This window comes from Oryx dammah, unplaced genomic scaffold, assembly GCF_014754425.2.
Source record: "Oryx dammah isolate SB20612 unplaced genomic scaffold, SCBI_Odam_1.1 HiC_scaffold_17, whole genome shotgun sequence".
Taxonomy (NCBI): Eukaryota; Metazoa; Chordata; class Mammalia; order Artiodactyla; family Bovidae; genus Oryx; species Oryx dammah.
In genome coordinates this window covers 50,016,956-50,040,153 of record NW_024070201.1, presented here as the reverse complement: position 1 = coordinate 50,040,153, position 23,198 = coordinate 50,016,956, and the positions used below count along the sequence as shown (strand labels likewise).

Genomic DNA, 23,198 nt, shown 5'->3' with positions numbered 1-23,198 from the left:
CACAGTTCTGGAGGCTGGAAGTCCAAGGTCAAGATGCTGTCAGGGTTAGTTTCTGACGAGGCCTCTCTTCCTGGCTTGTAGGTGGCTTCCTCCTCCTCCTCCTCCCTGGGTCCTCAAAGGCCTTTCCTCTGTGCATGTGGAGAGAGGGATGTCTGGTGTCCCTTCCTGTCTTTATAAAGTAGCCAGTCTTGTTGGGTCAGAGCCCTGCTCTTACAACGTCAGTTAACCTTAATTACCTCCCTTAGTGGCCCTATTTCCAGATGCAGTCACACTGGGGTTTGAGGCTTCAGGGGACACAATCAGTATAATATCCTGGGCCTGTCACTGGGTCACTGTGTGACCTAGACAAATCACGTGACCATTCTGTGCCTCAGTTTCCTTCTCGGTGAGCAGGATCCATTATCTGACACAGCATCATCATCCCTCCACATCATCTTTTTTGTCCTTAGTCAGATCTTCTCTGCCTCCAGTGGCTCTTTCTCCTGAACTCTAGACCTTCATGTCTAATAGTTCTGTGGACATTCCCCGCTTAGTCCCTCCTCAACTCACTGCTCCTCCCTGGCCCCCATCTCCACCCACGGGGACCGTGCCTCTCCTGCTCACCGCTGGGCAGACCTGTCACCACCCCTCTTCCTTCCGTCATGTTTCACCGCCATGTGGCCCCTCTCCTGCAGGCCCTAGGCCTGTGGGCCTTCTGGCCTGGCTCCTGCTTCCTCACCCTTTGGCTGTCTATCTGTGACCACCAGAGGGTTCTTTTTCTTTTTTGAAAGCCAAGTTTGCATTTGTTCATTTCTTACATTCGTAGTCATCTTTGGTTGACATCTGTGGCCAGAGATTCTTTGCCATCCTCCTTAACCGCCACGTGACTAGTGGACACTTTCTCTGGAGTTGTCCTTCCCTGTCAGTTTTACAGAGTCTTGCCCATTTCCCTAGTTCTTTGTTGTCATGAACTTTAATTCGGTTGATTTGGTATTCAGCTCCAAGGGCCTCCACCAGCCTGACACACATGGGCTCACAGTCACAGTCACAGAGATGGGCTTAGCACTTGGCTAAAGCCTTGGCATTTTGCAGATTCAGTACACTAGGACTTAATGGATGAGGGTCTTCACACCTCTCGTGTTGAAGTGTTGACATCTATTCCATCTCCAGCAGCAGTACCTGCCTTGGCCATGGCAGTGGGTTACGGGTGAGCTGAATCTTGAGTGCACACGTGAGACTTGGTGGCAATAGGGAAGGAGCCAGAGGGAAAAGATCTCTGTACCCCCTGAAACCTGCTGCTGCTTCTCTGTTGTCCTCTGGGTGCACTTTGACCTCTGCATGGCACAAGTTTGCCCTCTCTGTCTGTCAGCTTCTTTTCTGCCAGTATGCCCACTGGAATGCCCTGTGTACCCTCATGTCCCTTTGCACGTGCTGTTCCCTCTGTCTTGAACACCTTTCCGCCTCTTCACCTCACCACCCCTCTCATCTGTCAGGTCTTAGGCCCCATTTCTTCCCAGCATCACTTTCTACTCCCTGGGTGGGACCGAGGTTGCGGGGTCCCTGTTGCTGTCCATGCCCATCTTCCCCAGGGGCCCTGGGTGCCTCCCTCTTCTGGCTATCAGCTCTCAATACATGGTTACCCCCACTTCGTGCTGTGCCCCCTCAGGCTGCCACCAATCGCGCTGGGCCCTTTCCCAACCAGTTCCCCATCCCACTCCTGTGTCCCCAGCTTCTCAGCCGAATCAGAGCTGGAGAAGGAGCAGTGGCTGGAGGCCATGCAGGGAGCCATCGCCGAGGCCCTGTCCACCTCGGAGGTGGCCGAGCGCATCTGGGCCATAGCCCCCAACAAGTTCTGTGCTGACTGTGGGGCTGCCCAGCCTGACTGGGCCTCCATCAACCTCTGTGTTGTCATCTGTAAGCGCTGTGCAGGTATGAAGCGAGCAGGGTGCCAGGCCAGGGCAAGACAGGGCTGGGGTGTCCAGAAGGCAGGTGGTCCGTCTGGCTGGAGGGGCTGGAGCAAAGGCAGTGTCAGAGAGCATCATTGATGAAGTGGCACCTATGTGTCAAGCCTGTCCCACCATGATTAACCTGCATGGCAGGGATTCAACTTCTCACGTACCATGGGGACTCTAAGGCACAGAGAAGGAAAAGGGCTTCTTCAGGGTCCCCTGGCAAGTAAGTGAGTCTGGATTTGAGCCCAGGCCTGTTGGAATCCAGCACCCCAGTCACATCACAGGAGCCGGAAGTAGGCTAGGTCAGGCAGGGCTTTGCAGGCAGAGGCGGGAGCTAGTGTTTTCATCCACAGGAGGATGGAACTCTGTGCAAACTGCAGGCCTAGCCCTGGGGTCTTGCCCAGGGCCTCTCCCTGACTGCCCCCATGGGCTGTGGGGTGTGGTGGGGGAAGGGGGCTGCTCCTGTAAAGCAGAGGGCCCCCTGATGACCATGTGTGTGGCCTTCTGTCTGCAGGGGAGCACCGTGGCCTGGGCGCTGGTGTCTCTAAGGTGCGGAGCCTGAAGATGGACAGGAAGGTGTGGACGGAAACACTCATCGAGGTGGGGAGCCAGCTGTGTTTGGGGTCTGTCCCCCTTGGCTGTTGCCTGGGTCTCCCACCCATTTTCCCCTACCTCATCAGCCCCAATGCCTTGGAGCTAGAGAGACCTTCGGGATCATCTAGTAGGTGGAGTTTGGAGCAAGTTGATTTTTGGCAAAGTTAGCAAACTGGCTGGTGAGCTAAGAATGTTTTTACAATTTTAAAGGTTGCTAAAAAAGAAGAAGAAGAAAAAGAATATGTCACAGAGACTATCCTGCAAAGCCTAAAATATTTACTTCATTATATCTCTACTCACGTGGGCCAGTGGGTCTGAGTCTATCCTTTTGGGGGATACTCATTTGTACTCAATGTACATTTATGCCTGTGTGCTTGGGGTTGCCAGGTACTGATATGTGTGATAGTCACAGGGGAAAACCTGCAACAGGAGGCTGCACCAGGGCCCGACCACACATTACCTTCCTTAGCCCCAGCCAAGCTGCAGACTCCAGAGCAGTTTGGGTGTCATATCCCCTGTGACTTAGGGTTAGAACCCCAGTTTACAGAGGATACTGAGACACAGGGAGAGAAAATGACTTCCCGGAGTCACAGTGTGAGTCAGTGGCGGCTGGGACTGTTTCTGCTTTGTTCTCTGCTCTGACTCCAGCACCCCACGCAGCACCTGACAAGCAGGCAAACTAGGGGGCTCAGGAAATAGCTGTGGCACAAGTGATGAGCACAGTGGAAGAATGCATACCCTTAGTGCTGGAGCCCTGCACAAGTCTGCCTTTACCCCTCTTCCTCTGAGCCCAGAGAGGAATGTCAGGGACAGGAGGTGTTTCTATAATCCCTGTCCAACCAGCTGGCTGACAGGCTAGGCCCTCACCAGCTGTGATAGTCTTAGGAATGCAGAGTTCCAGATGTGGGACTAGGTGGGGAGATAGCAAGGCACCCAACCTGGGCCTCCACCTGTTAGACTGTCTGCCTCTGGTCCCATAACTGAGCTGGGGGCCTGGGCTCAGGCCCAGCGTTAGTGAGGGAGCACCCAGGGCCACCAGCAGGCCAGGGTATCCCCTCAGCTTCCTTGATGGGAGAGTGGGTGGATGGTCTGGCTCTTCCAGCCCCTCACTTACCAACCTCAAATCCAAGGCTTTGCTAGGCATGGGCCCCAGCTGTAGGCTGCCCTTCTGACCTCTTTCCTGCACCCACAGCTCTTCTTACAGCTGGGCAATGCTGCCGGGAACCACTTCTGGGCAGCCAACGTGCCCCCCAGCGAAGCCCTGCAGCCCAACAGCAGCCCCAGTGCCCGGCGGTGCCACCTCGAAGCCAAATACCGCGAGGGCAAGTACCGCCGCTATCACCCACTCTTTGGCAACCAGGAGGAGCTGGACAAGGTCAGGGCACTGGGCCCGTGAGGCCCCCTGAAACTACCCCTGTTACTCATGCCCCCATCATTCCTCACACTGTCTCAGCCCAGCTTTACCCACTAGCTCAGAGTAAGGAGTGGTCCTGTAGGGAAACTGATGCCCAGATGACAGAAGACACTGCCTAAGCCACAGGGACAGTTGGGACAAAGGAGGAGCCAGGCCTGACCCTTGGGCCAAGGCCATGTCCCCAGCATCTGTCTGCCTCCCTCCCTCCCTCCCCGATTCCTCTGTCTCCGCACCCTATCCTGCTCCTTCTGAATCCTGCCAAAAGGAGTGAACTTGATGGGGATGCTATTTCCTGTCAGGCTCATGAAAAACAGCTGGCTGCTCCGACCCACCCCCCATCCACACCCCAGTCAGGATGAGGCCCCTCATGGGCCCCCAAGCTCCGGCAGACCAGGAGCCAAGCCCTGTCCCTGGTCTGGCTTGGCCTGAGTGGGAGGTAACCGCCTCTGAAGCAGGGGGCTGCCACTTGTGACCTCTGGTCAACCTTCAGCCCTTCCCCCAAGTAGCCCCACCCAGTCAGGCTCAGTCCGGTTAGAAGCCCAGTGGGAGCCAGGCCTCCACCTCCCAGGAACCCAGGCGTCCAGCCCCCAGCCCAGCCCAGTCTAGCCGCCAGCCAGGAGGGGCGGCAACTCCCATTGGTTGGGAGGGATGGGCAGGCGGTGAGGAATTCAAATGTGGGAGGAATGAGCTACAAAGCACCCCCAGCTCCTGCCCTTCCTCAAGGCAGAGGGAGCTTGAGATCCTCTAGAGAACAGGCCTGGTGGCTGACGGTCCCAGGGGGCTGTCGGCAGGGTGAGGCCTGGGCGGCTGGGACCCCTAAGGGGATGCCCCTCCCTGCTCGCGCCCTTTGCCCTTTCTTCCTGCCTCTTGTCAGTCTTCCTCCCTTGCTTCTCTTTCACCCAGGCCCTTGACCTGGGTGGCCCCTTCCCCCCTCGCCCCTGCGTGACACTCCCACTGGCCCCTCACTGGGCTCGGCCTGACCCCCCCCTCCCTCCTGCCAGGCCCTGTGCGCTGCAGTCACCACCTCAGACCTGGCTGAGACCCAGGCGCTCCTGGGCTGTGGGGCTGGGGTCAGCTGCTTCTCGGGGGACCCCAAGGCCCCCACGCCCCTGGCTCTTGCCGAGCAGGCGGGACAGACACTGCAGATGGAATTCCTTCGGAACAACCGGACCACAGGTGAGTGGGACTGTTCACCTCAAGGGATGGCACCTCCCTGCTGCCAGGCTCAGGCCCTTGGGAGGGGATGGATGCTGGTTGTTGGGTGCCAGTGCGGGGGTATCGCCCTGTGAGGTCTGGTTCATATACCACTTGAGCTGTCACTGCAGCTTTTCCAGGGGCCCTGGTGCGACAGTGTGTGTGTGACATTTACATGACTTCTGGGCATTTGTGTCTCTGGCTTCCCCTTCATACACGTGTCCTTTGTGTCTCTGTCTCCGCATCTCTCTTTATGTGTTTGTGGGTCCCTCCCTGGCCCACAGTGTGGGACCTCCGGGCAGCGTCCATGAGTCCAGGTCTGTGTGTCTCTGAGCTGCTGTGGCTCTGTTTCCTTGCACCTGGGGGTGTCGAGGGCCTCAGGGTTTGTGTGTGTGTGTGCAGAGTGTGTCTGTGTTGCTGTGTATGTGGGGGGTGTACTGCATTTCCTGTGTGCGGAGGGACTCACCCGGGCAGCCCTGTCTGCCGCTCTCTGGGTGGGGCTCTGTTGCAGTTGGGTTGGGTCCCATTTGGCTCCCACTCTCGGGGTAGCGGAGAAGCGGGTGGTGGGGGTGAGCGTCGCTGGTTATGGCCCAGTACTAGCCTCTGGGGCTACATCGCAGGACCAAGGGTGGAGCCCGGCGGCCAGGACTCTGGGCTCAGGGCCATGGGTGGGTGGGGAGCACTGGGCTGGAGGGAGCCCAGGTGTCCGGGAAAGCACAGGAGACCACCCAGCTGGCTTGGGCTTTGGGACCGCTGGGAGCAGGGCTGGAGCCAGGCTGCTTCTTTAGGCTTTGCATTGTCTGAGACAAGCTCCCTCTGGGGATTGTTAAGAGAGTTTGCTCCAGGCCCCCCTCATTCTAGTGTGCTGGCCCTGTGCTTCCAACAGGAAGAGCTGGGCTGGAGAGTCAGGGAAGCTCCCTGGAAGGAGAGGTACTGGACCCAGGCCCTGTGAGTGGGACAGAATTTACATAAAGTGGGAAAGGTAGAGAAAGGTTTAGGCAAGATCCGGAATGCGGCAGTAGGAGCCCAAGGGTGCTAGTCAGGGAACAGTGCTAGGGAGCAGGGGTGGGTGAGTTGAGTGCTAGTCCAGGTGGGGGTGAGGGGGGACTCCCTTGGATAGTGACCAGCCACTCTTTCCCTCCCTTCCCCAAAGAGGCACCTCGGCTGGATTCAGTGAGGCCCCTGGAAAAGCACTACTCGGTTATCCTGCCAACTGTGAGCCACAGCAGCTTCGTCTACAAGACTGCTTCTGCAGGGAAGCTGCTGCAGGACCGCCGGGCCCGGGAAGGTGGGTGCCAGGACCCTGCCCTGGCCATGGCATTCTGGCATGGTGGCAGGGCCAGAGAAGCCAGAGCTGGCCAGGCTGAGGGACCCCCGAGGACGCAAGTGCACTCTGGTCTAGTCACCCTGCAGGCTGTCCTGGGGGTTGTCTTGGGTATACAATGAGTGCTTAATAAATGGGCTGATCCGGTGAGAGTGGAGCATGGCACTGCAGACTGAGTCACTTCCAGAGTTTCCTTGAGCTCAAAGAAGCCCTTTATTGAGCGCCTACCAGGTGTGGGCCCTGTGCTGGGGTAGCTGGTATTTGGAGCACTTGGATGCTGGGAAGTTTAAAGACTAAGCTTAAAGCTCTGTCATCTCTCTCCTTAGCCTTCCATTTGTTCCCATCTCTGAGTACAATCTGAGTACAGTCCTCCCAATTCCTGCAAGGACGCGCACATTGGCTGCCCCACCCCATTACCTTGCTGACTCCTCTCCAGCTTTACTGGCCTCCTTGCTGCTTCTTAAACATACACACTCACCAGACCGTTTGTTCTTGTGGTTCCCTCTGCCCAAAGTGCATTTCCCTAAATATCTGCATGGTTAGTCCCTTACTTAAAAACAGAGCTCTTTCAGTGTCACTCCATGAAGACTTTATTCCTAGCCACTTAATCCAAAATAGCAAGCCCTTACCCTACTTTCACACTACTTACCTGACCTTAATTTGTGTATTTCTGAGTCTGTTTATGGTTCTCTGTGGGCCTGTGTGCTGCAGGGCCACAGGATGAGGAATGACTGAGGCAGGGCGGGGGTCCTGGAGGAAGCTCAGCCTGGGAGGCAGCCTCTGGGGCACACTGCCCTCAGAGGGTGAATGTCATGTCTTCCTAGACAGGATGAGAGACTCTGCTGTGTGAGCACTGTTGAGGCCGTTGCTCACTGCATCCCTTAGCACCCCCAGAGGAAGCTCTCCAACTCCCAAACAGATTTCTTGGGAACTCTGTGCAGCTCACCACCTCACTGCCTCCGGGGCACTACCCCTAGTCTACTTCCCTCTGCTTGGCAATATCATTTATGTAACCGCCTGACTCATCCTTTTTTTTTTTTTTTGCCGTGGATGCCAGGAAGCTCTGAGCCTATGTGATGCTCAGTACTATGAATTATACGAGCCTGTGTGACCTTGACATTCTGTATTTTTTCCTGCTTTCCTGGTCCAGACTCCCATTTCTGTTTCTTTATGGGATCTTGTCAGTCTCCTTAGATCCATTATAGGAGGAAGAAGAGTACAAAGCAGTAGGTCCTGCTGGCAGAGGAGGGTGGGGCATGGGGGTTACGTTATGGAAGTCTTCCTGGGCATTTGGGCTGGCCTTGAAGGGTGGGAGGGTGTGGGTAAAGGGAATAGGGCGAGCAAAAGCAGGGGGTGTGGGATATGTATCCATAGTGGTCAGAGAAGTGGCTGGAGAGGTGGGTGGGGCTGGCTTGCTGGTGCTACAGGGAGGAAGATGGGTTTGGGGGAAGCTTGTGAATTAGAGTGAAGAGGACATGAGTCAGATGGGAGTAGGGGCCCAGGGAGAATGCAGTGGTAATGTTCAGGTGAGGGTGGAGGGCTCCTCATTGTTCCCCTGCCTGTCTTCTCCCCAGAGTTCAGCCGACGCTGGTGTGTGCTTAGCGACGGGGTCCTGAGCTACTATGAGAATGAGCGGGCAGTGACCCCCAATGGGGAGATTCGGGCCAGTGAGATTGTGTGTCTGGCAGTGCCCACTCCTGACACCCATGGGTGAGCACCCCTGGGCAGAATCACAGACTGTTACTGATGTAAGGTCCAACCCTCCATTGGGGAGATTGGGAAACAGGCCCAGAGATGGGTGGGATCTCCCTGGGGTCACACAGCAAGCTGGTGCTATGCAAGGGTTAAACCAGGTCTCCTGAGGCCCTAACCTCTTATGGGACCAGGGAAGGGTAGTCACAGGGGCAGTGGGTGGAGGTGGGCCAGTGCTTGGCAGAGTGGGCCTGAATCCTGGCCTGTGTATCAACAGTTTTGAGCACACCTTTGAGGTGTACACAGAAGGAGAGCGGCTATACCTGTTTGGGCTGGAGAGCGCAGAGCTGGCTCGTGAGTGGGTCAAGTGCATTGCCAAGGTGGGCCTGGGTTAAGCAGGCTGGTGTGGGGGGAGTCTGTCGGGGTGCTGGGTAGGACCCCCGGCTTTCCCGCTTTATGGATCAGGGCTGGATGGAAGGCAGAAGACACAGGACCCAGGGCCAGATGTAATTTGCAGCCCTCTGGGGGCCGGGGGGAGGGGGCAGTCAGGAGACCTAGCTCAACTCTGTGGAAGCAGGGCCGTGGGCCAGAGCTCCCTAGGTGCTCAGTATATGTTTAATAATGAAAGTCAGAGTCATCCTGAGATGGACAGTGCTGCCACTTGGGGAGTGAGTGCCTTGTCCTGGAGGAAGGAGGCAGGGAGGCTGTAGAGGAGAGCCCTGCCCTGGGGACTAGGATCAGGTACCCTCTCGGGTCCCTGTGTTTTGAGGGCCTGTGACTCTCATTCTCCGGTTCATTGGTCAGTCATCTGGGGGCCTCCTGAGGGTCAGGAGGCTTCCTCAGAGCCCTGGGGACCTGGATGAACCAGTCATGGTCCCAGCTCCTCAGTGGCTCGCAGGCTGGTAGAGGAGACAGATGGGTCAAACAGCAGAAACTGTGATTGGTACTCCAACAGAGGGCAAGAATGCCTTGGTGCCCCAGAGAAGGGACATCCCTGATGGTGTCTGGGAAGGCATACCAGAGGAGGGCATATCTGAATGGTATGAAATGGGGCATGATACCCACGTTAGTTCACTGCACTGCGTGGAAAATCGGTACATGCCCACAAGCCAAACAGTTGGGGTATCCCAGGTGGTCAGTGCTGTTGGCTGATGCAGTCTCCCTGGCTGTCTCCACTGTCCCTGGCCTCCCCACTAGGCGTTCGTGCCTCCCCTGGCTGAGGATCTGCTGGCTCGGGACTTTGAGAGGCTTGGACGCCTTCCCTACAAAGCTGGCCTGAGCCTACAGCAGGCGCAGGAGGGCTGGTTTGCCCTCACCGGCTCCGAGCTCTATGCTGTCTTCCCGGAGGGGCCCTGTGAGGAGCCGCTGCAGCTTCGGAAATTACAGGAGCTTTGTGCGTACACCTGGACCTGGGCCCCAATCTCCAGGGCACCCTATCCTCGGTTCCCAGGCCCCAGCCCGTCTCCTTAAGTCTGAACTCTACCCTAACCTGGCCAGAAGCAGCAGCCTGCCTGCTCATGTCCTCTCCTGTCCTTGGCATGCATCTCAGTCACCCCATGGATTGGTGGGTGGGTCCCAGGGGTGTGTGGACCCAGAGAGCTTCGGGAGGGAGCAGGTTAGGGACCATGAACGAGGCCTGGCCCTCACCTCAAGTGGTTTCTCCACAGCCGTCCAGGGGGACAGCGAGAGCCAGGTACTGGTGCTGGTGGAGCGACGGAGGTGAGCCTTGGCTTCCTGAAGGGGCTCCGAGAAGCCTGGGCAGTCTGACAGGCCTGGGAGGGTTGGGGCAGGTGGTGGGTCCCCCAAGTGACTGACTCCCCGGCCCAGGACGCTGTACATCCAGGGGGAGCGGCGGCTGGACTTCATGGGCTGGCTAGGGGCCATCCAGAAAGCAGCGGCCAGCTCCGGGGACACGTTGTCAGAGCAGCAGCTGGGAGATTCGGATATCCCGGTGATTGTGTACCGCTGTGTGGACTACATCACGCAGTGCGGTGAGCTCTGCCTCCTCGCACAGGCCCCGCCCCGCCCCTCCTAGAAAGACTTTCACCTCCTGCCGCAGAGCCTCGCCTTCCTGGGATCTCCCTGAAAGCCTCGAGGCCCGCCCCTTGACCAATGCCCGTAGCCCCTCGTGTTTGGCCACGCCCTGTCTCGGCCACGCCCCCAACTGAGCCCCACCCTTCTCCAGGCCTGACCTCGGAGGGCATCTACCGCAAGTGTGGGCAGACGTCAAAGACACTAAGGCTGCTGGAGAGCCTACGGTTGGACGCTCGCTCTGTGCGCCTCAAGGAGGGCGAGCAGCACGTGGACGACGTCTCTTCTGCACTCAAGCGCTTCTTGCGAGATCTGCCCGATGGGCTCTTCACTCGAGTCCAGCGCCTGGCCTGGCTGGAGGCCTCAGGTGGGCCGTGCAGCCCATGCCCAGTCTGAGACCCAGGCCAGTGCTGCTGACTTGTACACTGTGATCTCAGTTTTCCCTGCCCTCCCCATCATGCGCTTGGGGCTAAGCATGCCCCAGCGGTGGACTCTAGTGCCCCTTCCTCCTTGCCTCTCATTCCCATTGTCACTCTGTGCAGAGCTGGGGTCCCTTGGAGTTGGAGAATTCTTTATTTTTGTTACATGGCTGGCCTTGTTTGACTTAGAGGGGGGTAGAGAGTGGTATCACCTAGGATGAGGCAGAGTAGCCAGAGGGGTGGAACAGGGAAGGGATTACTGGGGGTGGGGGGGGGGATTCCTGACCTGACCCATCTCTCCCCACCCAGAGATTGAGGATGAGGAGGAGAAGGTGTCCAGGTACCGAGAGCTTCTGGCACGTCTGCCCCCAGTCAACCGGGCCACAGTGAAGGCTCTTATCAGCCACTTGTACTGGTGAGGAGCAGCACTCCTGGGGGGCTGGGGTGGAAAAGACTCTTCTCCCAACCTGGCTGGCTCCTCTCCCCTGGGAACCAGGTGGGTCTGGGAACTGAGTGTTGCCTGATGATGTGCCCTGGTCTTGCACACTTTGGCTCCCAGCTTGCTTCCTTCAGGGTGGGAGAGGAGAGGAGGTTTCAGCTAGCAGCCACATCCCTCACGTTCCCAGCCTTGCTTCTCCCTGAGACCCAAGACTTGGTCAGAAAGACTGTCCCCTCTTCCTCTTAACTAGTGGTCCTCTCTGATTGGGACCGACCCTGGCTTCACTCTAGGAGCCATTCATGGACCTAGCAGGAATTAGGAAGGTGAGGTAGGGAAGTCCTGGGTTAGACCCCTCATTCAAGGCTTCCGTCCTTCTGTGTCCAGTGTCCAGTGCTTCTCAGACACAAACCAGATGAACACACACAACCTGGCTATTGTGTTTGGGCCCACGCTCTTCCAGACAGATGGGCAGGACTACAAGGCCGGCCGTGTGGTGGAAGACCTCATCAGCCACTATGTGGTGGTGTTCAGTGTGCGTTCCCCCGCCGGTGGGCAGCGGCGGGCAGCATTCAGCCTCACGGGCAGCAGTGACCATCTGTCCCTGTCCCTTCCCCCTTCGCAGGTGGATGAGGAGGAGCTGAGGAAGCAGCGGGAGGAGGTCACTGCCATCGTGAAGATGCGTGTGGCTGGCACTGCCAGTGGGACCCAGGTGAAGGGCAGGACCTGGGGTGGGGGGCTCAGGCCAGGCACCTGCACCCACTCCCCAGGCCTCCCGCTGAGCCCTGTCTCCCCACAGCACGCTGGTGACTTCATCTGTACTGTGTACCTAGAGGAGAAGAAGGCGGAGGCAGAGCAACATGTCAAGGTGGGGACCAGGGACCGAGAGGCCGGGGGGCTAGGAGAGTCAGCAGGCACAGGCTCTAATGACCAGGGAGCATGGCTTCCACCCCCAGGGGGGCCCTGGTTTGGGACCTGTATCAGGCCAGTGCCAGGGCCTGTCTCTTTCCCCTGTTACCCATCAGGACCACTCAGAGACAGTCTCCTGCATCCTAGTACTCCAGAGGACACTGAGAGGGTTGACAGCCACACAGCAAGCTTGTGACAGAGTGGGGGCTGGGGGCTGGGCAGGCTGATCTCCTCCTCCTCCTCCTCCTGGGTCCCTGCAGATCCCAGCATCCATGACCGCAGAGGAGCTTACCTTGGAGATCCTGGATCGCAGGAATGTGGGCATCAGGGAGAAGGACTATTGGACCTGCTTCGAGGTCAACGAGAGGGAGGAGGCAGGTGCGTGACCAGCAGGACTGGTGCAGGAAGTGGGGCAGCCCCAGTCTGTCATCCTCTATCCCAGTTTGGTGATACTGGTGGCAAGGGGGGTTTTGGGTGATGGATGTTGCTGTCAAGTTGTGACCTCAGTGATGGTGGTGAAAGTGTGCTGGTGGGGGTTCAGGTGGCAGCTGTAACATGGCTGATGGGAGGGATGGTGAAGGAGTAGATGGTGTCAGCTATGGCACTTTTTCTAGTGTTAATGAGATTGGTGTTGCTTGTGACGGTGGAGATGCTGAATTTGATAATGGGATTGTGAGTGACAGCATGGGTGGTGATAAGCATGCTGGAGAAATGGGGTATGGTGCTGGTGATGGTGTTGTTAAGGGGCCAGGGTGGTGAAGGGGGGTGATAATGGCATTTTAGGGTGAAGGATGGTCTCAGTGGCAGTGGAGGTGGAGGGCGTATCTGTTCATTTGTTTTAGTATTGTTTGTTGAGTGCCAGGCAGTCGGCAGGAGAGTCGGGCACATAGTCCCTTCCCTCATAGGGGTTACTCTAGTATGGAATAGAGATACTGATCCTGTGATCACACCCATAAACACACAACTACAGCTGCGTTAACTTCTGTGAATGAAAGGGCCATAATGCCACCAGAGCTTATAACAAGGTCTCTGGCTTTGGAGTCCCTGGACTAGGAGGTTAAGGAAGAGTAGGGTTTACTTGGCGAAGAAGAGAGGAACGTACTTCCAGGCAGTGGGACAGCGTGGACAAAGGCCCTGTGGTGGCCAGGTGCACTGTCCTTTTAAGGAGCTTGAGATAAGGGCAGTGAGGTGTGAAGCACGGGGTGGGGCTGAAGATGGAGGCAGAGGCCGCGCTCATGGCCTGACAACAACACAAGGCCATTGAAGAGTTAGTGGTTGGGAGCTGGAAAAGATTCCTCCTTACTGCTGGGTAGAGGGACACGGAGAGGGGGATGAGCACCCATGGCCGGGACTGTGTCAGAGGCCACACCATTGTTCCAGGAAGATGGCATCATGTGCCAGGGTGGCTGCAAGGAGCTGGAAAGAAGCAAAGAGATTTGACACATTGCAGGCTGAGAGGAAGGAGAGTTTATTTCCGGCTTGAGTAGCCTGGTGGGTGGTGCTCTTTGCCCTGATGAGGACGCACAGGAAAGATCACCAGCTTGGTTTTGAATGTGGTAGGTTGGAGCAGATCTGGTCCTGCCCAGATGTGTTAGGAGTGGTCAGGGGAGCCGTGTGGCACTAGGAGGCAGAGGCAGCGGGCGGCGCCGTTCGCCACGTAGGTGATGTGTGTCCATGAGCCAACTCTCAGTGCTGTCCGGCCTTGTGGCCCCAGTGAGCAAGTGTCCTCTCCCCAGAGCGCCCCCTGCACTTTGCGGAGAAGGTGCTTCCCATCCTGCATGGGCTGGGCACAGACAGCTATCTGGTGGTGAAGAAGCACCAGTCCATGGAGGCCATGCTGCTGTACCTAGGTAGGTGGTGTCCCTGGGTGGGAGGTGCCTGCGGGGCTGGGAAGCCTGGCTCGGGGGGGTCCCTCCATCTAGACCTGGAGCAGGGTATGGTGGAGCCAGGCAGGAGAGGCTCAGGCAGCAAGTACCACGGGGGGCAGGCCTCTTCAGAGGCTGGGGCAGGACAGGCAGTTTCCTTCATTGGGGGACCCTGCCCCGGGTGTCTGGGTCCACGGGTGGGCACAGCCCGTGCCACTCCACTCCTCCCCCAGCCAGCCACGTGGGCGAGACCAAGCACGGCATGATGAAGTTCCGAGAGGACCGCAGCCTCCTGGGCCTGGGCCTGCCCACAGGCGGCTTCCACGACCGCTACTTCATCCTCAACAGCAGCTGCCTGCGGCTCTATAAGGAGGTCCGGGTACGTGACCCTGCCGGGCCCTGCCCTGCAGTGGGCACCCGCACCCATGCGTGCTTGGTCACCCAGGCTCGTGTCCCCCTGGGCCTGATGGCGGGAGCATCCCCATCGTGGGGTTTTGATACGGCATAGCACTGGTTGCGGGGAGCTGTGGACTCTCAGAGACCCTCCCGCTGTGGCTCTGGCTTTGCCCTGCGGCCCTCCAGGCCCTGGTACCTGAATGCCGTTACGTCAGGCATGTGCTATCCCCCCGTGCCTGGTCATGTCACCCAAAAGAACCTGCTGTGTGGTGACAGCCCCGACTTGCGGCCTGTGCATGCCTGATGCTTCATAGGCCATACCCACTCCCGGCCCACTCTGTGCCCACGCTGTCCACGTCAGATGTCCTCCCTGACCAGACACCATCTCCATCCCAGTGCCTCCCCCTCATCTTTTGCACATACGAGCCACACCCCGCCACACACCACTACACACACCGTCCTAGCCCTGGGCCTCCTTCGTCCGTAACCCTGATCCTCTATCAAACAGAGCCAGAGGCCACGGAGCGGGGCCCCTGAGACCGTGAGTAGCTCCGGGTCAACTGCCAGCTGCCTTACACCGCCTGGGGGCCAGATGAGCCTGGTGGGAGCACAGGGTCACAGCCAGAGCTCCTGGCCATCTCCAGGCATGGTTTCTTGGCCTCTGCCCAGGGGCTGTGGCCTAGGCTCCTGCCCAGCCCCGTCCCAGAGTCCTTCGCCAGGGTCCCCCATCGGTGCTTTCAAATTCTCCAAAGGACTCAGCTGTGGAGCCAGTTAGTGGAGGCCCATAGGAACCACCCTCCTTCCAACCCTGGAGAGAGTTCCAGTGCTGTTTAGAACATCATTGTTACTTTCCGTATCCTAAAACACACGAGCAGGACTACAGAAGCACGTGGTATGTTCCCCACTGGTAGCTGGTTGCCAGCCTGTGTTTACACACCCTGAGAGAGGGAAGCTCAACCTCTCCTCCTGGGGGCTGCCCTATCCCTAGAATGATACTCCCGTCTGGGAGAAAGCCCTTGCTTAGGTTCAGCTGAGACCTGCCTCCCGCAATACCCCTGTGGATCCCAGCTGTGCCTTGGGTACCACAGAACGCAGATGCTCTGTGGAGACGGTCAGCAGAAACATGCTTCTACGCCCAGGGGTCCAGCCTGAGCTCCTACCAGTGTCTCCTAAGGACATCTGAAGAAAGCAGAGCAGATAGCACAGGACCCTCGCCTCCCTCTCTTTGCTCACTGTCTCCCTGTTGGTGCAGCCTGGGCTCCTGCTCACCCTTGTGGGGAACGCCTCCTCTTCGCTCCTTTGCCTCCCTCTGTCATCATCATCACATCCTTGCTTCTGGGCCTTACCCCTCTAGTCAGTCCCCCTTGGTTCTGGGATGCTTTTTTCCTGGCTCCCTCCCTCTAGGGACTGTTTGTGTGTGGACAGAGAGAAGGTGCCTCAGGTGCTGAGGCACCTGAAAGATTATCGGCGTCTACTGATCCCTTGATGCGGAGGAGGGAAGGCGGGAGAGCTAGAAAGAGGAAGCAGATCTAATGTCTGTGGAGCCAGGCTTTGTGTCCAGCCTTTCCCGTACTGGGACATGCAATCTCCCTGCTGTCCTGTGGGGAGGGGCATTGTCCCTACTTGACAGGGAGAGAGCAGGCTTCAAGTGCTTTGTCCAGGGCCATCTCTAGGCGGTAGACTGGGTTTCAAATCCAGACTTGGAAGCCTCAGAGCTCCAGCTTTTTACCCCCTGAAGTACAGGGGCAAAGGCCTCGGCAGCGAGGGCTAGTCAGAGTGGGCCCTGGCGGTGCAGTCCCGGGGCAGCCAGCACCAGTCTCATAGGAGCCAGTGAGCTGCTTGTAATCCTGGTATTTGCTAGTGTGTGGGGCAGCAAGGAAGACTTGAATTTGGAACAACCCCTGGCAGTTCAGGATAGGTGAAGACCCAAGCCTCATCCTGGGGTCTCCCATTGTTAAAAGACCCTGAGGCACCTGGAAAGGTACATTCTAGAAAGATCTGGGTTCTTGCAGAGGTCTTTGAGCTTCGTTCCATGTCAGTGACCTTATACTTGGAAATGCTGGAAAGATAAGCTGCTTGATCAGAAGGTTACATTGACTGATGAGCTCCTTGCCCCCCAGAGCCCTCTCAGCTTTCCTGTCTTGGCCACGCTCATGTCACACACCTGCCACGCATACACCACACGCACCAGCACCTGAGGCTTGGGGGCGGTGTTTTTCTGACGCTTGCAGAGCCACAGCCGGGTGTGAACTCCTTCATTCCCAGTTTTCTCCTCGCCCTGCTCCTCCCACTCTTGGTTCACCCTACTCCTTGCGTTTAGTCCTCTTCCCTTCACACCTGCAGCCTGACTTCTTGAAGCCCGCTGCCTGCATTTCATTCCCAGCCTGTTTCCTTCTGTACCTGCAGCCCAGCTTCCCCCGCATCCTTTCTCCGGTCGTGCCGGGAGCCGGATGTTTTCCATGCCGACAGCCTATGTTCTCTTAGGACCTCTGTTTCAGTCTTTCCATTCCCGCTGCCTGGTTTCTTCCAGCCTCAGTCTGGTTTCGTCAGTGCTCCCAGCCTTGTGTCTTCCCTGCTTGCACATAGGCATCTCCCCTGCTGTATTCTTCTCATACCTGTTCCTCTCGTATCCACAGCCTGATTTCCCTTCCCTCCGCCCAGTTTGGTTTCCTCCCTGCCCGCAGCCCCGCTTGTTCCTGGCCCTCTTGGGCACCATTGTCCTGCTACATGCAGGAGACATAGGGCTCCCCCACCAGAGGCTTGGTCATTAGGGGGACTAGGGGTGAAAGCAGGATGAAGGTTCCTAATAAGCCCCTCCTAAACCACAACCCTGTGACAGTGCCAAAGTCTCCACTGATCCCTAGTCAGCCCATTCTGTCGTGACCTCACAAGGAAGTCCACCAATTCCCAAAACGCTCCTGCTTCCTGCCCATCCCCTAGGTCCCCTCTTTTTGTTCCTGCTGAGGAGCCATGCCTGGGGGTGGGGCTGGGAGCAATGGTGGGGAACAGAGCAGAGATGGCTCAACTTTTGACCCCCAGTTTCGGTTGTAAGTGAGTCCCCCCTCCCCTGCCATCCACCCTGGTGTCCCTGCTGGTACCAGGGTTGCCTGGTGGGGGCAGGGCTTCGAGCAAGTGGCTCCCAGAGCAGGAGGAAGGCTCACCAGCTTGACCTCTAACTAAATGCTTCCCTGGAGGTCATTGCTCCCATTCTGCCTCGGAGCCAGCCTGCTTCTTCCAAGCCCAGACCCATATGCAGAGGCGGGGACCAGAGGTGAGCACGTCAGTGATCTGGTGCCCCTCCCCAGTACATTGGTCTGCTGCTTCCTGACCTAGACCACTGGGAAGTTCTTCCTGTGGTCTACCGAACAGCCATTCTGCTTCAGCTTGAGTCATTAGCCTTCACTTTGTGGGATCAAAGAATCAGTAACTGCTCACCCCACAAGCCTTCTGTTCACACAGTCAACCCTGAAGCCTCCGCAGGGCAGGGAGGGGTGAGGAATAAATGACCTGAGACAGACGGACACAAGCAGCCAGCTGAGGTGCCAGCTTGCACATGCCCATTTAGTTCAGTGCCAGAGGGCGACGTGCGTGTGCAGATGTGCCCCTCCGCTGATGAGCTGGATCAGCTGCTGCTGCGCGTCAGTTCTCCTCTGCAGGGCAGCAGGGAGGGCCTGGGGGTCACTGCTGTGGACAGCTGCCCCGGGGGCTGAGGGTTGACTGTCTGATGCTGCTGCAGGGAGAGGCCTGAGGCTCTGTTGGGCTGGATTGTGGTCAGGGAGGGCTTTATAGGAAGGCTTCCCAGAGGAGGGGCCTGTGCTGGGGTATGGAGGGGCTGGGAGAACGGGGAGGGAGGCGCCCGGTTGGGAGATCTGCCCCAGTGCCCACTCCCTCTGCCCTCCCCTACCCAGAGTCACCGGCCTGAGAAGGAGTGGCCTGTCAGGAGTCTCAAAGTCTACCTGGGAGTGAAGAAGAAACTCCGGCCCCCCACCTGGTGAGCTGGGGAAGTGGGTCTGTGCAGCTCAGAACTGACGGGGGAGACGCGGCTGAGGGCTGTGAACTTGATAGGAGCTGGTTCAGTAGTTCTGAAGGTGTGATCTCCTAGACCAGCGGCATCAGCGTCACCTGGAAACGTGTTAGAAACCCAAATTCTCGGGCACCATCCCAGCTGTGCTGAATGATGGATTCTGGGGGTGGGGGCAGCAGTCTGGGCTGTTACAAGCCATCTTGGGAACTCTGATGCTTGCTCACATCTAAGAACCATTGGCCTGATGGAAATCCAGTTAGTCACTGAGTAACTCTGGGACCTCTGTGCCTCACTTCCCACATCTGTAGAATGGGAAAAATAATTGCACGCCTGTTCCAAAAGGTGGTTGTGTATCTTCTTCTTTTTTTAAATTGAGATATAGATGAGGTGGTTGTATGTTTTAAAAGTTGAAAAGCGATGCACAGCCACTACCATTGTTATTAATTGCAGTCACTTGACTTGGGTTTCTGGCATTCTCCTCTTAGCCCCTGGCTGTGTCTGCTTGTCTCTGGGGGATAGGGCTCCGGGGTAGGGAGCCAAGGCCCTGGGAGGCTGGTGTGGGGGGCTGTGAGAGGAGGAGACAGAGGCTGGGGTGTGCTGTGCCTGCCGAAGGCCCTGAACTCTGCCCCCAGCCCTGGTCCAGGCTGCTGGGCTGTGAGGCCTCTCCGGGTTGTCGTGACCCCACCTGCTTCTTCCCTGCAGCTGGGGCTTCACGGTGATACACGAGACGGAGAAACACGAGAAGCAGCAGTGGTGAGCAAGGGTCCCAGGCCGAGGAGAGGTGGTAGCACGTCCCCCTGGACTGGGTCCCCTCTCTGTCCAGGTCTGGGTCCTGCCCCTGAGACCCTGGGTAGGGGAGCAGGGTAGGGTGTCCCTGCTCAGCCGGGCCAGCCCTGATGGTGTCCAGATCTGTGCCCCACCCTGCAGGTACCTGTGCTGTGAGACACAGATGGAGCTCCGGGAGTGGCTCGCCACCTTCCTCTTCGTGCAGGTACCAGGCGCGGGATGCAGGGCTGGGGGTGGGGTCCCAGAAGGCCTCCATTACAGAGCATGTGTATGTGTGTGCTGCTTCACTGTTCAGGCCACTGATTGCTTCAGGATTTTGAATTGCTTTTAAGGCATTTGTATGTTCGTTCTCTTATAAACCCTTCCTGGCACCTCCTGTGGTCCAGCCTGGAGCCAGGCATGCTAGAGACAGAGGGTGTGGGCCCCTGCCCTCGGGCACTCACTCCCCACTGGAAAGGAAAACAGATCCAGGAGGGGCCTGTTAGAGCTGAGCGCTTGGGTGACAGGGAAGCCAGGGACACTACCTCGTGGCGGTGGTGGCGGGGTGGGGAAGGCAGCAGGAGAGGGTATCATGGAGGTGGAATCTTTGGGGATCAGGGAGTGGTCCCCAAGCAAAGGTAGGGGCAGGGGGGATTCTAGGCCAAGGAAACAGTTTGCTCACAGGGATGGCAGGACTGTCCGAGAGGGCATAAAGGGAGAAGCCTAGGAGTGCTAGACATTGGTACTGAAAAGGGAGCTGGGAGTAAAATCTCAGTCTTGAAGGCCATGCCAAGAAAGCTGAACTTGTCAGGCGGCAGTTCTAAGGGAGACTTTTTAAGCAAGAGTGGTGTGCAGGGTTGCGTCTGAGAGGAGGGTTCATTGTGGGTGTGGCTTGTAGGGAAGGATGGACTGAGGGCTGAGCCTGGAGGTGAGGGGTCCCGTGAGGTGGCTGCTGCAGGGGCTATGTGGGAGCAGGTTGGAGAGGACTTGAAGCCTGAACAGGGCTAGAGGGGTGGGCTGGAAAATAGGTGTGTTTTTGTTTTTGTTTTGGCTTCATGGCATATGGGATCTTAGTTCCCTGCTGCTGCTACTGCTGCTAAAGTCATTTCAGTCGTGGCCAACTCTGTGGAACCCCATAGACGGCAGCCCACCAGGCTCCCCCGTCCCTGGGATTCTCCAGGCAAGAACACTGGAGTGGGTTGCCATTTCCTTCTCCAATGCATGAAAGTGAAAAGTGAAAGTGAAGTCGCTCAGTCGTGTCCGACCCTCAGTGATCCCATGGACTGCAGCCTTCTAGACTCCTCCATCCATGGGATTTTCCAGGCAAGAGTACTGGAGTGGGGTGCCATTGCCTTCTCCGCTTAGTTCCCTGACCAGGGATCAAACCCTCCATTGGGAGTGCAGAGTCCACTGGACCACCAGGGAAGTCCCCAAACAGGTTTTTTAAATGAGAACTCAGAATTGTCTGGGGAAAGGGGAGACGAGACTGTACCAGGGCCTCAGGTTGAGCTCTTGTAGCCCTGAGCTTCCTGGTAGTAAGCGTCTAAAGGGGATCAGGGTGGATTCTGTAGTTTTCTGGATTTCTGGTGAAAGGAAGCAGGCTTGTTCCTGTAGAACTGTTTTCTTGGCGCTGCATTCTTGGAGCGGTTTGTTTGTGGGCCTGGAAACGAGTTGTTGAGTAACATAATAGGCTGGGCTTTGCCGGAGATACAGTCATGTTCTGTAACAGCTGCTTTTCATATCGGCTGGGATCAAAGCTGAGGGTTTCACCTCAGATCATAGCCGAGGCATTTCTGGGAAGGGTGGGTGGATTCAGAGCCATGTCTGGGCCCAGCGGAAGCCGAGCCCAGGCCCAGCGCCCCTCTTCTCCCCTGCCACCCAGCATGACGGCCTGGTGTGGCCCTCGGAGCCCTCACGCGTGTCCCGGGCGGCGCCTGAGGTCCGGCTAGGCAGCATTTCGCTGATCCCCCTGCGAGGCAGTGAGAATGAGATGCGCCGGAGTGTGGCTGCCTTTTCTGCGGACCCCCTTTCTGTGAGTGGCTCTCTATCCCTGTGTGCAGGTGTCTGGGGACCTGGCTGGCGCTCACCTTCTCCCTGACTTACCTTTGTTCCTCCTCTCTGAGTGCCCTCCGGCCCCGTCCGTCAGTCCTCAGTGGGAGTCCTGACAGGCCCCTTGGGTTCACCTGGTTCACCGGAGCACCCTCTATTGCTGGCCCCTGGCCCCCTCTTCCCTGTGAGTCTTCACAAACCTGCTCATGAAATCTGGGCTTCTCTGCCTTCCCACAGCTTCTCCGAAACGTCTGAGCTCTGTTGGGACTTTGCCACGCCACCGCTGCCGTGAAGCCTTCCTGGGCAGACGCCCTCATGCCCTGCATGCCTGGTGTGAGCCAGCAGGGGCCGCCTGAGGAAGCCGCATCCCCACACCTCTCATCCTGACTGCAGCCTGGGGTTCCCTGGCCAGGACATGGGGGGGCCAGGCAGCAGGGTCTGCCTGAGGAGGAATCCCTTCTCTGCTATGTCCAGGTGCTCAGCCCTGCTGGCCTGCTCCCCAACAGGGCCACCCACCCTGACTTTGGAGGGGTTGGAAAGATGGGCGTCTGTCAGGAACCCTGGCAGGCTGCCGTCCTTTCAGAGGCTCGAGGCCCTGAGGGCCCCGCTGGAAGGGAGCCCACCCTTTGGCCACAAACTCCAGAACAGCCGAAAGCGGATGCTCTGAAGGAACACTCAGCTGGGGTGGGGAGGGAGCTCTGGGTAAATGTGGACAGGGCTGAGAACTGGACTTGGGGGACTTCAGCCCCTCTTCTAGTCTGGGCTTACTGGGAGGGCCCAGGCTGCCCGGTGCCCCTTCCCCACTTTGGGGACCTTTTGATAATATAAATATATCTGTATATTTTATCCCCTGGTGCTGAGGCCTGTAATTGGTTGGGGGTTTCTGGTGTCCCAGGGTAAGAGGGGCCAGGAGGTCCAGAGGTGAATGCCTTGTGCCCTGAAGCTGGGGACCTGGCCCTGCTCCCTCCAGACCCTCCCCTGTTCAGACACTCTTCACCTGCCCCAGGCAGAGCCCCGGCCAGGCTCCAGGCCACCCTCATTGTATTCCTGTGCAGCCAGGGTGGGAATTGCGGGTCCTGACTCTGGCCAGGACAGACCCCAGCTGGACTCGCCCTGCTGCAGTCTGATTCCGAGCCAGGGGCTGGGTGTGTGGCATATGAGTGACTCAGGGTAGCTTGTCAGCTCCTCTAGAGACACAAGGTCACAGAGGCACCAGAGCTATATTAGGAAGAAGGGCCTCAGGTTACCCTGGGCTTCTGTGCATACCCCTCCAGAGGTGCCCTGCCTTGGACCAGGAAGCTGCCCTCACTAGACACTGCCTGGCCATCTCCAAGAAGACAAAGGCTCTGGCAAGTGGGGCGCAGAGACGAATTTGGGACTCCCTGGGAAGGTGCCAGACACCACATTCCTGCCTCTGCCTAAAGCCTCATTACCAGCCTCTCTCCGGGGACCAGCGGGCAGACAGGCTGACCTCCCAGCCTAAGCCACTGGGGCTGGGCAAAGTGGGTGGGGGTGGGTCGATCACATAACTTCTGACTGATTCGGTTCAGTGGGGAGGCCCGGGTGAGGAGGGGGGTCTTGGGGACCTGGACTCCAGGCTGCTTGTTCCTGTCTCTTGGGAAGGGAAAGTGGATGCCAGACTGAAATAGGTTCTCTGGCAACTTTTGTCCTAGGTAGGCTGCTCTAGGCCAAGCTGGCCATCCTACCAGCAGCTAAGATAAGACCCTTGTCCAAGTGCTTGGGGGCTGGAATTCTTCCCTGGATCTGACCTTGCACTGAGCAGCTAGCCCTGTGGCCCAGAGAAAGGTTGGGTGAGACTGGAGGCACTCCCCTGCTAGGCTGCCAAGTGTCATTTACCCCAGCTCAGGGACGGATAGGCTGCAGTGTCTGCACTGGGCCACCAGAGGGCAGCCATGGACAACTCAACACTGCTGGTCCCAGCACAGGCTCTGGAAGGCCCTCTTGTGGCCATCGTCTGTTGGAGTGTCCTGTGGGACCTGGCCCTGCCTTTGACCATAGGGCTGGTGATGTTCTGGAAGGCAGCACAATGGAGGAAGTCCTTTGGACTCCCAGGCTTTTGGAGTCCGAAGGAGGGAGGAAAGGCCTTTGTGGGTCAGTGCCTGTGTAGGTGCTATCTCCTGGCAGAGGAAGAAAG

The 23,198-nt window shown here is 57.8% G+C and overlaps 1 protein-coding gene across 8 annotated transcripts in view; it reads left to right on the top strand.

Moving 5' to 3' along the window:
- ARAP1 (ArfGAP with RhoGAP domain, ankyrin repeat and PH domain 1) overlaps positions 1-21,889 on the top strand; it is a 62,270-nt gene extending 40,381 nt beyond the window's left edge. For 6 of the 8 annotated variants that reach the window (XM_040258772.1, XM_040258770.1, XM_040258771.1 and 3 more), the window contains 24 exons: positions 1,709-1,908; positions 2,446-2,531; positions 3,718-3,900; positions 4,941-5,115; positions 6,287-6,421; positions 8,032-8,167; positions 8,427-8,529; positions 9,347-9,542; positions 9,817-9,868; positions 9,977-10,140; positions 10,335-10,547; positions 10,909-11,014; positions 11,423-11,570; positions 11,661-11,747; positions 11,835-11,903; positions 12,205-12,322; positions 13,681-13,794; positions 14,043-14,188; positions 14,714-14,746; positions 18,114-18,196; positions 18,932-18,982; positions 19,157-19,220; positions 20,877-21,026; positions 21,281-21,889. In XM_040258772.1, coding sequence (XP_040114706.1) covers positions 1,709-1,908; positions 2,446-2,531; positions 3,718-3,900; positions 4,941-5,115; positions 6,287-6,421; positions 8,032-8,167; positions 8,427-8,529; positions 9,347-9,542; positions 9,817-9,868; positions 9,977-10,140; positions 10,335-10,547; positions 10,909-11,014; positions 11,423-11,570; positions 11,661-11,747; positions 11,835-11,903; positions 12,205-12,322; positions 13,681-13,794; positions 14,043-14,188; positions 14,714-14,746; positions 18,114-18,196; positions 18,932-18,982; positions 19,157-19,220; positions 20,877-21,026; positions 21,281-21,298 — 2,830 coding nt within the window. In that variant the 3' untranslated portion in view covers positions 21,299-21,889. The remainder of the gene's footprint in view (positions 1-1,708; positions 1,909-2,445; positions 2,532-3,717; positions 3,901-4,940; positions 5,116-6,286; positions 6,422-8,031; positions 8,168-8,426; positions 8,530-9,346; positions 9,543-9,816; positions 9,869-9,976; positions 10,141-10,334; positions 10,548-10,908; positions 11,015-11,422; positions 11,571-11,660; positions 11,748-11,834; positions 11,904-12,204; positions 12,323-13,680; positions 13,795-14,042; positions 14,189-14,713; positions 14,747-18,113; positions 18,197-18,931; positions 18,983-19,156; positions 19,221-20,876; positions 21,027-21,280) is intronic. The other 2 variants (XM_040258773.1, XM_040258775.1) reach the window with 1 other exon arrangement.
- The last annotated feature ends 1,309 nt before the right edge of the window (positions 21,890-23,198 follow it).